At 44.4% G+C, this 14,662-nt stretch overlaps 1 protein-coding gene across 1 annotated transcript in view; it reads right to left on the reverse strand.

The window, feature by feature from the left end:
- The window catches only part of Nlrp5 (NLR family pyrin domain containing 5), a 54,908-nt gene that overhangs the window by 30,346 nt on the left and 9,900 nt on the right, over positions 1–14,662 (reverse strand). The window contains 2 exon segments of the mRNA XM_008846690.3: positions 3,792–3,962; positions 7,814–9,445. Coding sequence (XP_008844912.1) covers positions 3,792–3,962; positions 7,814–9,445 — 1,803 coding nt within the window.

Consider the following 14,662-nt stretch of genomic DNA (forward strand, 5'->3'; position numbering starts at 1 on the left):
CTCCTCCCTTAAAGGTCAATCCAATTTCCTACATCAGGGACCTTGATAGGGGACCACCGCTAGGAAGGGAGGTCTACCTTAAGATAATGTGCTTTTCCTTCCCAGAATTTCCACCCCCTATTGCAGGCCCTGGGAGCTGCCATGAGGTTTGAAAGGTGTAACACCTTTTCTTTTGGATGATGGCCAGAGCCCAAGTATGCTTTTAAACTTTAAACTCCCATATGATAGCTTTGGGCTTCCTTTAATAATTTTCTAAAGCTCCCCTTCCTTCTATGTCACTACAGCACAGCTGTCTTCCTTGTCCTATTCTCCCCCTGCACTGGAGAGAGGGCTCAGTGGTCAACAGCACTGGCTGCTCTTGTAGAAAACCTGGATACAGTTCCCAGCACCTGCATGGCAGCTAACAACCATCCTTAACTCCAGTTCCAGGGGATCTGATGCTCTCTTCTGACCTCTGTGGGCATTGCATGACATGGGTGCACTTACATTCATGCAGGCAATACACTCATACACATAAAATAAAAATAATATTTTATTCTCCTTCCTTCCAGACAACTGAGATTTACAGCTTGCATGACCTGGGGTTTTCCTTTTAAACTCAAATCACTTGTCCTCAAGCTTCTGTTTGTGTCCATTCTTGCACCCTTTTATCAATGTGACTAACAACTCTGAGAGGGGCTCTGATTTCCCAGGTGTCATAGGATGACTGTGCCAGAGACTCCAAGATTTCCAGTAACTTCTTTCCTGCCTTTTAATTCTTTAATTGGAGGAGAAAATCTGTTTCTGCACCCCTACACACCATCAGCAAGATTTGGATTAGGAAACATATGCACAGCAATATGCACTATGATCACATGGAGAAAGAACTTGCAGAAACTGGGGGAAGATGGGAAGGTTGGATGTTCAGGAGGGGGCTCAGAGACCATGCCTAGCTTTCCCTCTGTGATTCTGAAGGTCTGATGTCATTTTGTGTTATTATTGCATCATATGTAGTGAGACCACTGTCAGTAAGAACTGGAAGTTCAGCAGGACCTTGCAGTGGGACAGCTAGTGGAGTATGGAGATGGTTCCAAGGCGGGGGGGGGTTGTTTAATATGACAATGGAAGGGGGCTCGGGAGATGGCTCAGTTAAGTTCCTGCCTCGCAAGCACAAATGACTTGCGTATGATCCCAAGAACCCATGCTATTTACTCATGTGAACTCACAGCAACGGTGACATTAGACAAAACACCAGCACAGACCTGAAGACGTGGGTAAGAAATCCCAAGCCAACCCAAGGAACTTCTGGCAATGGATGGCTGCTGGGAGGGAGAGACACAGTACCTTACAGGGATGGGACTTTTGGTGGGCCCGATGAATGGATCCACACTGAAGGACATTGGGGGACACAAATCAGACTATAGGTCATACTATATGAAACTCGGCTGGGGGCAGAGGAGGGAGGCGGGGAGAAGGGAGCAGATCTAAATACCATCAAAGTGTATTGTATGAAAATAGCAAAAATTCAACAAATGAAAAAAGACATTGTGTACATGTAATTTTCAAAAAATAATTAATTCTTTTAAAAGAAAAATAAAAAACCTGGGTGTGGTTGTGTGTGTTTGTAATCCCAGTGCTGGTGGGGGGGGGGGGCAGGAGGATTCCTGAGGCTCACTGGCCTGCCAGTCTAGTTTACATGGTGTGTGTCAGGCCATTAAGAGACCCTGTCTCAAAAAAACAAGACAGTGCCTGCGAGAACACCCAATGCTGTTTTCTAATCTCCATATGCATGTTCATGTGCACCTGCACACATACTAGCATACATATAAAGATAACAACTGAAGCCAGGTATGGGTGGTGTACACCCATAATTCAAGCACTTGGGGGGCTGAAGCAGGAAGACTTCAAGTTTGAGGCTAACTGGAGTTAAACAGTGACTTCAAAACACCCACTCATCAACCAAAAGGTAACAGAAATAAGTCAAGATTGACATAGGGGGCTGGGGAGATGGCTTAGCAGTTAAGAGCACTTGCTGCTCTTGCAGAGGATCTGGGTTTGGTTCCCAACAACCACACGGCAGTTAACAACTGTCTGCAACTCCAGTTCCAGGGTACTCAATGTCACTTCCTGGCCTCCAAAGGCAGTGTACTCACATGGGTGCACATGCATACCTTCAGGCAAAACATACATACACATCAAATAAATCTTTAAAAAGATCGACACGGAGTCAAGGGATGAATCCTTATTCTGGAACCAAATTCCAAAGTACAACCCGGAGTTCAGAAACTATTTAGGGGAGAGTAGCAGAGCATTAGCAACCAAGAACTTAATCGGCTCCAAGTTGGATGTCATCTGAACTTCCCTCTGGCTGGGAAGGAAAAGTAAAGCACCGAACTTTTTGTCTGAAGTACAGCTGACATTTCTTTCCCTATCCCACCAAACGCCGACGTCTGCAGCAGACTGAAGGTTCTATTAGGTACCCGCGTGCTTGTAAGCTCTCCACGAGCCTAAAGGCATTAAGGAATGATTAAAGAAAGGCATATCCGTCATGCACTTTGACCTATGACCTCATGCTCTACTAGTCAGCCTGAAAAGTGCTCCTTTCCAACTTCTCCTTCAAAACCCAGAGTGAATAAACCTGCTTGAATACATCTATGAACCTCTAAGGTCTTTTGTCAGCCTGCATACTGTCCTTCTACGAACATGGTTCATGTATCTTATCACATGATAAGCAGTTATCTCCTTGTAATACACCGGTAGAGTTATGGATGGATCTTCTCTTAGCAGGAGAAGCCATAGGAAGGGATTTAAAATTAATTTTTTAATTTTTATTTTGTGTGTATGATGACTGTTACGCCTGCATGTATGGGCACCTGTGTCATGCAATGCCCACAAAAGACAGAAGAGGTGGTCAGATCCCCTGGAACTGAAGTTATGGATGATTGTTAGCTGCCATGTGAGCACTGGGATTCAAACTCACGTGCTCCACAGCAGCCAGTGCTCTTAACCGCTGAGACATCTCTGCAGTCCTAAGATTGTTTTAAAATCAGTTCTCTGAGAATTTCATATGATGTATGTCGATTATATTCACCTTTTCCCTAATTCCTCCCAGCTCCACCCCACTTCCCTATCCACCCAAGTTTGTATCCTCCTTTCAAAATTTTTAATTTATTTTTATTTAATGTGTATGAGTGTTTTGCCTGCATGTTAAATACACCCCTGTCATGCAATGCCTGCAAAGGCCAGAAGAGGGCATCAGATCCCCTGGAATTGGAGTTATTGATGGTGGTTAGCCACCATGTGGGTGCTGGGAATCAAACCTGGGTCCTCTCCAAGGGCAGCCAGTGCTCTTAACCACTGACCCCATTTCTCCAGTTCCCCTTAACCTTTTTTTTTAAACCCTCAAATCCAATTTGTGCTGCCCATATACTCTTGGGTGTGTGGTCATCCACTGGAGTATGGTCAACTCACCAGGGCCACACTCTTAAAGACTGACTTTTCCTCCCAGCAGCTGTCATTTGCCAATAGCTCCTCAGTCAGGGATGGGATATCCTGCCCACCTCCCCTCTCTATGTTGGGATTTTGTCTGGCTTGTGCATGCATGAGTCTTTGTGAATGCCTTCACAACTGACATGAGTTCATATGTATACCTGCCTTGTATAAGGAAAACTGTCTCCTTGCAGCCATCCACCACCTCTGCCTCTTAGAACATTTCTACCTCTTCTTTCATAAATGATCCCTGAGCCTTTGGAGGAGAGGAATCCAGCTCTCATGGGAAGGATTTCTTCTTACCAGGGCTGGGTGGTACTTACGTCAGGTTCTGTATTTTACAGGCTGGGTGTCTCAGTTGGATGCATAGAGTCTTCATAGCCCACTCACTCAGGATGCTGCTGCCCAAGTGCAGCTGCTCCAAGTTCGGGTGGCTGCCCAGCACGGAGCAGAAATTTTCCCACCATTCAACAATGAGGGCTTTCCGTTCTGTCCTGTGTGAGAGAGAAAAAACAAGTGTGTGATTGCATAGATGGATCTGAACACGAGTGACTGCCACAGCAAGGTCACAGGAGAAAGACCAGCTTTGTTAAGGGCGGGCTTAGAAGATGAGGCCAGCTCAGTGGGTGCTGCTCGGTGTTCTGCAGGAACCAGCCCTATATCCAGCCTCCCTTGATATGTCAATTTCCTCTGTGTGTATGCTGGAATAATGGAGAGTCATCAGCCCTCTCAATAACAAGTCTCCTTCATCCTAGCTCCCTCAGGGGTAAAATGGTGTAGTTGTGTTCTGGTATGGCATTTTTAAAAAGATTTGTTTTATTTAAAAAATAATTTTCATGTGTGTGTCTGCATGTGGGTATGTGTGCAGAGCCTGTGGAGGCCAGAAGAGGGCATCAGATTCCCTTGAACTGGAGTTAACAGGTGGCTGGGAGCTGCCCCATGTTGTTGCTGGGAATCAAACTGGGGTCCTATGCAAGAGCAGCAAGCCCTCTTAACTGCTGAGTCATCTGTCTGGCCTTGGGTTTTTTTCCCTCTGGATATAGGATTATCTCATCACTATCTTGGAGTAGAGATTAGCACTTCCTGGTAGTCACATCAACTAACTGAGCAGACCAATGCAACTATAGCCAGGTCTATAGGTACTGAGTGAGTGATGCTCCCTAATTAGGAGGCGGTTCATAAACCCTCACCTGGGACTCTAGCTCTGACTTCCTGCCCTCCCTCAGGTATCAGTGATGTCTGTTGGGAGATAGTAGAGTATGGGAGAAGTGGAAGATGGCTTCAATGAGGTCATCATGACAGGTGAGGCTTTGCAGTGATGGAGCAGTTTGGGGGTCACCCATGGTCCTGTAAGTAACCCTCATGTTCTGTAAGCAAGTCCAATAGACTCATTAGTTCACTAAGTTGGACTGTGTTGGAAACTCTGGTCCGTTGTTGCTTCCCTATCTGGGGTAAATAAACGTTTGTTTATGTCTATGCACAAGCTGCTATGAAGACAGCATGCAGGTCCCTCAAGAAAAATTAAAACAGAACTACATCACGAACCACTGTTCCCACTTCTATGTCTTGTTAGAACACTTGCCTGTCCCTTTAAGACACTGGAAATGCTTTAAAGGTCAGGTTCCACAGCCTGAAAGAAACTAGGCCATAGCCTCTGTGACTCTCTCTGGGACAGAGTTCAGAAGTGATCTGTGAACAGGGTGTAGTGGCACATGCCTTTAATCCCAGCTTTTGGGAGGCAGAGATCAAGATTAGCTTGGCCTACGTAGAGAGTTCCAGGCCAACTGGGGCTATAAGGAGACCCTGTCTCAGAGAAAACCAAACAACAAAAAGAAGTCTGTGCTGTGACCTGACAGCTCTCAGTGGTACCTGATTCCTTCATGCTTTTTGTCAAGTATGCTATGTTGAGGTCTATTGAGTCAAACTTGTGACCCCAAGTGTCCTTCAGTGTGGGTCCATCCATTGGAGCCTCAAGATATGATAGTGTAAGTCTGTCATCTTAGCGCTTGGGAGGTTAAGGCAGGAGATAGCTCAGTGGGTAAAGGTGCCTGCTGCAAAGCCTGATGATCTGAATTAGATCCCTTGAGCCTTCATGGTGGAAGTCTCCTTGAACTCCCCTACGTTGTCCTCTGACTTCTACATACACACTGTGGCATGTAAATGCCGATACATATACACACAGTAAATAAAGATAATTAAAAAATTTGAGAGTCAAATATCTGGAGACTCAAGTGGTGGAGTCACTGGAGACTGGGTAGAAGGGAAGAAGTTGGTCAAAGGTCACAAATCTCAATCAGGAGGAACAAACTTGGTAATCAGTTGTATATCGTAGTGACATTTAATGTATTCTATATCTTAAAGTTGATAAAAGAGTCATGTTTTTTCTTTTTTTGTTTAAAAAACAATAGGGGCTGGAGAGATGGCTCAGTGATTAAGAGAACTGATTGCTCTTGCAGAGGACCCAGATTTGATTTCTAGTACCCACAACTGTTTATGACTCCAGTCCCAGGGAATCTGACCTCCATGGGCATTGCACAACATGGGTGCACTTACATGCATGCAGACCATACACTCATACACAGAAAATTAAAATAATAAAAGAAATAAAATTTAAAAAGCCAAAATCTGCTGGGTGTGGTGGCACTCATCTTTAGACCCCGCACTTGGGAGGCAGCGGCAAGCAGATCTCTGTCAGATTGAGGCCAGCCTGGTCTACATAGTGAGTTCCAGGACAGCTGGGGCTATGGGGAGATCTTGTCTTGAAAAGCATCCCTCCCCGGAAAAAAGCCAAAATCTCCACAATACAAAAGAAATGAACTGAAAGGGAATAAAATTAAAGTTTTACTTCCTCAGCCTCATCACATTTTAAGGGCTTGATAGGGTTATGGCGGCTACCATATTGGACAAGGTATTCTGGAACATTTTATCAGTGAATAGAGCATTATGCAAGCTTTACAGTATGTAAATAGTGATTATATTGACAGAGCTTAAAAAACATACCTCACATATTCCAATGTTTCAAACCCAAATTCTTGCCTTTTGCAGTACTGAAAGAGACCCAGTGTTTGTTTTCAGACAGGGTCTCATCTATTCTAGAACTCTCTATGGAGCCTGAACTTCTGATCCTTTTCCCTCTGTAACCGAGCTGTCAGGGATGAGAGTATTTTTTAAGATTTTATTTTTATTTGTTTGTATGTGTGTTGTGTGTGTGCTTGTGTACATGACACATGAGCACAGGTGTCTGCAGAGGTCAGAAGAGGACATCCGATTCCCTGGAGCTAGAGTTACAGGTGGTTGTGAGCTGCCCAACATGGGTGCTGGGAACTAGACTTGGGCCTCTTGGAAGAGCAGCAAGTGCTCTGAACCACTGAGTCATTTCTGTAGTGTTGATGAAGGTATCGAGACACTTGTATCTCTCAATTTGACTATCAGACTATTGCAACAATGGTCCATAAGAAACTAGAATTTCCCCAGGAATTTACTGCTGGGAGAAGAAAAAAGCTAAAGCCTGGTGCCAGAAGGTCCGTGGCGAGACCACAGCTTGACAGGTTACTCGGAGGTGCATGTTCCCTGCCCTCCCTATGCATTTTAATCTCTCTTCAAAACCCACAAAGATGGACTTGAGGGGCAGTGAGTGGATCTCTTTTGACCCTCCCTCTAATGTGGCCACATTGAATACATCACCTTTTTCCTGCATTTTACTATTAATTTGGCTGTTCTAATGGACTTACTGAAGACAGATTGCTAAACCTGGCTTCATGGGGCACAGACTGTGACCCCAAGTTCAGCAATACCTGTCCCTCCTAAATTCTGGGATTGTAGGATTGCACTACCACATCCAGGTTATGTAGGGCTGGGGATCGAGCCCCAGGCTTTATGCGTGATGAGCAAGCACACTACCAAGTGAACTTCCTCACCAGCCTGGGACTCAGTGTTTTGAAAGGGTTTATCGAGTGGCTGACCATAAATCAGACTCAAGTTAGCCAGTGATTGGTCCTGAAAGAGCCACCTGGGGGACCTGATGCTTCTTTTTTAAATTAAAAAAATTTTTATGCATATGAGTGTATTGCTTGCATGTATGTAAGTACACCTGTGTCGGCAATCCCTGCGGAGGTCAGAAGAGGGCATCAGATTCTTCTGGAAGTGGAATTATGGATGATTGTTAGCCACCATGTGGGTGCTGGGAACCAAACCTGGGTCCTCTGCAAGAACAGCCAGTGCTCTTAACCGCTGAACCATCTCTCCAGTCCCATGAACCTGGTGTTTGTTAAGTTATGTCAAAACCCAGTAACAGGAATGCAAAAACTAGGAAGGGGTGTTGGGTAAAATCACCCAAGGTACTCACCTCTGGGGAGCCATGGGGCACAGTTCGGCAGTCTTATCCACTGAGAAGATGTCTTTGACATCCACCCGGATTTTGCGCAAATTCTGACAGTGTTGGAGACAGAAAGAAGATACCATCAAGTCCATTCTCCGGCTAACCGTAAGCCACACTTCCTGGAAGCTGTTCAGAGACAAGCTAACAAACTCTTTATCCTGAGTCTCATACAGATAGTGGAAGGCGTTCAACACATCCACCTGGGTGGAGGTGGTGTTGACCTGCTGACCCAGCAGGGACACCCATCGCCAAAGCTTTTGCTTCACGGCGGGGGACACAGGACGTCCAAGGAGAAGCTCTAAGGCCTTCATTGTGTCTTTGTTCACGAGGCCAAATAAGAACTGCTTCATCCTGAGGAGGTGGGCGTTGGAGCCCGTTTGCTGCAGCTCCGTGATGCCCCGTAGGTTTTTAATGAACAGAAAGTAGTAATCCCATCTTTCCAGGCCTTCCAAAACATAATATAGGGCAGCACAAAAGTCCTGTAGGCTGAGGTGGAAGAAAGTAAAGCATCGTTCACCACGGTCCTCATGGAGAAGGATGTTCATGTGAAACAGTGCGCGGAGCTCAGATTCCTTTAGCCCGTGGGACCTCAGGTCATTACTGTAAAACACAGACCTCATGTTCCACACCCCCTCTACAGCCATCCTGCATAAACCCATCAGGGAGACTCGCTCTTCCTGACTCAGACAGCTCTGGAAAGGATCTCTCGGGGTGAGCTGGTGGAACACAAAAGTGGTGTACAAGCCTGTAAGAGTCTGGTGACAAGGGGCACAGCTCCTTCCCAGTCTCTCCTGCAGCTGCAGAGCCTCACAGACCAGCAAGCACACTGAAGGGATCTGGCACTGGTCAAACAGCTGGTGGTTGTCCATCACTGAATGGAAGACTTGTGCCTTTCGATGGTCACTGGCGATGTGTGAGAGGAGTAGCTGCGTCCTTTCCTTGCAGGACATTCCTTCGACCAATATGTACTGGGGAGACACCACTGCTGACTTGAGCTTTTCTAAGCCTGTGTCTCTGGTGAGGATCATGAGGAAGGACTCAGGGAGCAGAGCCTTCTTCAGCAAGCTGTACATCAGGATGGATACAAGCTGTTCTCTATTCCAGTCTCCACACAGCCTTGTGTCATCATGTATGGTGGTAGAGTCCAGATCATCAAAACTATCCACCACAAACAAGAGTCTTTCAGGTTGGGACATGATCTGTGCCACTGGAGCCTGGGAGTTTGGCCACTCCCTGGCAATCAACTTTGCAAAACTGCTTTCTTCTGTCCACTTCATTTCTCTAGTGGAGAGGACGATGATGTAGGAGAACATGTCTTGGTAGAGTTCACCCTGTGCCCAGCCCAGCACGATCCTTCTGGCCAAAGCTGACTTCCCGATTCCTGATTTTCCATGCAGAACGACAGTGTGAGGTTGGAAGCCCTTCTGGTCTGGCTTAAAAGCATCCAACAGTATTTGAATGTCTGGGCTGTCATGGTGGACTTCCACACTGGTCTTGAGTTTAGCCACCATGTGGGCTTTGTAGTCTTGTTGATCACCTCCATGATCAGGTAAGAGAGGGCAGAAGAAGGAAGTTTTACTTTCAGTAAAATTAACATATCTGTTTGATGAGTATAATTAATAACATTCAACATCTTATAAAAGATGGGAGGAATCTAAAGGGATTTACCATAAAGAAAGGATAAAGTTTAAGGTGAGGAATACACTAATTGCCATTTATTGAACAATATTATATGTATATATGCATAAAACATTCTTAGCATGTGTCAATTCTCTCTCCCTCCTTCCCTTCCTCCCTCCCTTCCCTTAAATCAGATAGTCTATGTGCAAGGACTTGCTACTTTTTTTTGACACAGAGTTTCATATAACCCAGGCTGGCCTCAAACTTTCTATATAGCTAAGAATGACCCTGAACTCCTGATTTTCCTGCTTCTCCATCCTAAGTGCTGGGCTTACACAGGCATGCATCGTGTGGTGCTGGGATTTGAACCCCGAGGCTTTGTGCATGGTAGCAAGCACTTTACCCACCGTCCAAGTTTGCTTCTTTGGAATGATGTACTATTAATGATCACCATCCTTTATTTCTTTCATGATCCATTTCCCCTCAGAATTTTCTGAGCATTCCACAAAAGAGCTGTATTTGTTTAAGTGGATTCTTGTCTTAACCCTAAGACCTGTTAGGCTCCATTTTACTTTTTACTCTGCTGTAGACTCCAAACGTTGGCTATTCTCAATCACTGCTGGGTCTTCAGTGTTTACAACAGGTCTGGTGCCTTGTGGCTGCTAAGATATTTAAGTTAGAGATTTATATCAAACCCTCAAATGTAGTCTCTGAAAACAGATGCTTGGGGAGCTGAGTATGTGAGCCCCATGGCTTAACATTTTAGAAGTATAGGGTCAGCATGCATCCCAAGCTCTACCCACAGGCAAGGGGGATTCTGACCTACATAAAAGGAAAATAATGTCCTTTGAATTCATAGCCTGCTAGGTATTCAGGCATTGCTGTGGGGTACCTGTGTGACTGGAGATAAACTGTCAATTCCCTGGGTTGCTCTGCCTATAAGATTAACATCCTCCCCTATGTTTATGATAAATATTTAAGAAAGAGGGCCAAATATATAGCTCAGCAGGTAAAGGTGCTTGCTGCTAAGCCTGATGACTTGAGTTCGAGTCTCAGGACTCATATGGTGGAAGGAGAGAATCAACTTCCTTGAGTTTTTCTCCATATGTACACCCTGGCATGTGTGCACATCCACACACAGACACACACAAAATAGAAAAGGCTTAAGAATGAGCCAAAAATGTTGAAAGTATTTGGGAGCTTGTATCTAATGCTTAAAAGATTTTAGGGTTACCTCTTCAGAGGGGGGAATGTTAGAGTAGCCAAAAGCCCCATAAAAATAAATAAATCAAAGAAGAAGAAAGAGTACATGAAGTTATCAGGAAAAAGTGATAGAGAGATATGGGAGGAGTTGGAGGGGAGGGAGTAAGTGTGGATTTGATCAAAACACCTTATATGCATGTATGAAATTCTCATTAAACTATTTTTTTTTAAAGAATGAGCTTTCGACATTTAAGAAGGCAGGGCTTGGGAAACATGTCTTAACACAAACCATACCTCTTCTGTTTTACCTTGTTTAACTTTGATCTCAGGCACTATCATAAGCTGCAATTTCTTGATGCAGTTGTTACCTTACAATGTAAGCTCCTTACATTTTTACTTCATCCCAACCAACCACAACAACAGTCTGACATCTAATAGCTACTCAATGGAGAAATCTACATACTAAGACCTTCAACTATCTGGTTCCATCATTATCTTAAAAAAAAAGCAGAATAGTTCTCTCTGGACAAAAAAGTCACACAATCACTCCATACAAATCTGATAGACCAAAGTCACAGGAAACATCTTGAGATTTTCACATGTGTGCATGCGCACATGTATGTGTGCACATGTGGATGTATGCACACATGGGCGTGTATAAGTAGAGGGCAGAGGAAAACCTTGGGTGACATTCCTTAGGCATTTTTCACTTCCTGTTTGAGACAGGAGCCACAGTGCTCATAATGCTGAACCATCTCTCCAGCACTTCCAACCAAAAATTCTTAGCACTGTTTCTATAAGATATAAAAGTTTCTATCTGTGAGTTAACTGATCTCATTATTCTGTAAATAAGTCTATAAGCAAATAAGCCTTTTCTGGCCTGGAATTTTTCCCAGTAGGCCAGGCTGGCTGATCAGTGAGCCCCAGGGATCTACCTGCCTTCCCTTCCAATCCTACTGTTACTGGGGTTACAAGCACACACCACAATGCCAGCTTTTTATGTGGCTTCTGCAGATCTGGACTTGGGTCTTCATGCTTGCAAGGCAAGCACTTTTCCTTGAGATCATTAACTCTGAACTTGGATTGACATGGTATCCTCATGCTTGAGGATTAGCTATCCTTGCAGATTCAGGTCTTAATCGAGGGTGGGAGAGCTCCAGAAAGAAAGTCTGCAGTTAAACCCAGCCTTCTTTGATTCTTTCCCAGTAACCCACAGGGATGTCATATTCAAAGCATCAAAAACTCATTTCAGGATGGGGACAGAGCTGAGTAGTGGGGTGTTTGCTTAGCACAAGCACTGGTCTGAGTTCCCGATCCCCAGAGGTGAAGTTGCGTGGAGTTTCATGGAACTGTCTGGATGGATGGAATTGGCAATCACTGTATTAAGTGAAATAGGCCAGATTTAGACAAATTAGGATCCCCTGGGACTGGAATTACAGGTAGTTGTGAGCACCTGATATGGATGCCGGGAATAGAACCTGGGTCTTTTTTTAGGAGCAGCAAGTGCTCATAATGCTGAACCATCTCTCCAGCCCGCCCCCCAACCAAAAAGTTTAATTATTGTTTCTTTTTTGGTCTTTTTTTTGAGACATGGTCTCCCTGTAGCCCCAGCTGGCCTGAAACTCACTGTGTAGACCAGGATGGCCTGGATGTCACAGAGATCCACCTGCCTCTGCCTCACGAGTGCTGGGATTAAAGGCATGTACCACCACACCCAGCTTATTACTGTTTCTGTAAGACATAAGTTTCTATCTGAGTTGACTGTGAATTAGCTATTGATCTCATTCTGTAAATAAGTCTAATTTTGGCTCCTATCAATCTTCTATGACATAGAAGATTCTATGGATAAAATGGGGGATATTAATTCCTCTAATAAGGCTGGTGACCAGGTGTTCTGACAATCAATCATACGACATGCAGCACAGCACCTGACCCATAGTGAATGTTCTAGAAATGTCATCAATATTTACATTTAGTATAGATCCCAGTTGAAAGTGATATTCTAGAAATGAGTAGTTTTTTCAAATATTGTCTGGATGAATGATTAATTCACACAGGTCAACATGCTTGTTTGCCAATGGATAAAGGCCCAGCCTGCCGTGACTGCAGAATTTGGAACTTTAGTCATGACTCACTGTCAAAGCAGAAACCAGGGAGCAGCTCTGAGAGCCTCTTTTCTGAACTGGCCAGATACTTGCTTGGTTCTACTAATCTTACAGCATGATTATCTCACACAAGTCCCATTACTGGTTTCTATCACTGGCTCTCTGAACAAAGTGTTTATAGCAGATTAGTTACGAGAGACAAATGTGTAAAGAGGAGATGAAGAGATGGCTCAGTGGTTAAGAGCACTGGCTGCTCTTGCAGAGGACCTGTGTTCAGTTCCCAGCACCCACATGGCAGCTAACAACCGTCCATAACTCCAGTTGCAGGGGATCCAATACCCTTTTCTGGCCTCCATAGGCAAAACATTCATACAGACCCCTCCCCCACACAAAACAATGACAGCAGCTCAAAATCCCACCAACTGGAGAATGGGAAAGACAATATGGTATGTCCATACAGTAGATTATTATAAGGCAACAGAAGGAATTTTATAAAGAAATTTAATTCAGTCATTCAGGAAACTGGAGGGAGCTGGCAATCACTCTGCTAAGTGAAGTAATCCAGACTCAGAAAGGTAAAGCAAATATTGCATGTTTCTCTCTAGATTTTAATTTTTTTTGGTTGTATGATGAAAAAGACCATAAGGAAGGAAGAGGAGATCTTAAGTAGGGGAAGGAAGAAAGGGTAAAGGTAGTAACAATGCAAATAACAAGTAACATGCAAGGAGAAGTGGGGGGGCTGTTGGGTGAAGGGGACCAGCAAGAGAGGCAGGAGGATAGGGGTGACAGTTGGTGAGGAGCACAAACAAGATCAATATGGGTCTGGGGATGTGACTCAGAGTGCTCACCTAGCATGCATGAAGCCCTGTGTTCAGTCCCTGGAACCATGAATGCCGGGGGCGGGGGGCTCATGACTATAATCCCAGCACTCAGGAGCCAGAGGCAGGAGATAAGTTGTTCAAGGGCATCCTCAACTACACACACAGTTTGGGGCCAGCCTGCACTACGTGAGTCTCCACCCTTCCCTGAGAATCTACAGGCAATTAATAGTTACTAGGGGAGAGACAGACATTTTCTTCAGATGTTGTTACTCTGGTAAATTGCTCATGTTCCTGAAAGCAACCCTAGTTAAGCTCACTGGGTCACCAAAAAAGAAAGAAGGGAGCCCAATTGTATGAAAAAGCATAATAAATATATGCCAATAAAACCATCCAAGAAAAAAGATACAGCTAAACCCATTAGTTTGTGTAAAAATGTAAATTTAATTAAAATTAAAATTTATATTTTAAAAAGTTTTTATTTTTATTTTGCATGCATGAGTATTTTGCCTGCATGTAAGTGCATCACCTGTAAAAACGTCCCTGCAGGCCAGAAGGCGGCGTAGGATCCCATGGAACTGGAGTTAAGGGTGGTTGCTAACTGCCATATGGTTGATGGAAAGTGAACCTGGGTGTTCTGCATGAGCAGCCAGTGAATAAAATCTTAATTTTGGACAAGGTAAGTCGATCACTTTCAGCTCTGTTTAGGACAAGTCAAATTAAGCTTCTATTGTGTCTCAGTTCACTACAATTATGGGCAATTTTTGAACTCTTTCTTCATAAAATACAGCCGAACATAATAATCACCTTGAATCCCACAGTTCTGTCCACAACGCTCAGCCCTAGGACTCACAGGGAAGGTTAAGGCACACCAGAGACACCATAACACGGACACCCTCCCACCTGAATGCCATACACAGCCTTCCCTCGGCTTCCTTATAGATCGGTAACAGATAAATGTTTTCTTTACCTTGTGCACATGTCTGTGCTGTGTCTTGTTCCATCATCTGTGAAGCTTCTGTAAAAAGGGAAAAGAAAAAGTTCCAACATACTTATGTTTGCCGTTCAAA

Source organism: Nannospalax galili, unplaced genomic scaffold (genome assembly GCF_000622305.1).
Source record: "Nannospalax galili isolate Female #2095 unplaced genomic scaffold, S.galili_v1.0 scaffold842, whole genome shotgun sequence".
Taxonomy (NCBI): domain Eukaryota; kingdom Metazoa; phylum Chordata; class Mammalia; order Rodentia; family Spalacidae; genus Nannospalax; species Nannospalax galili.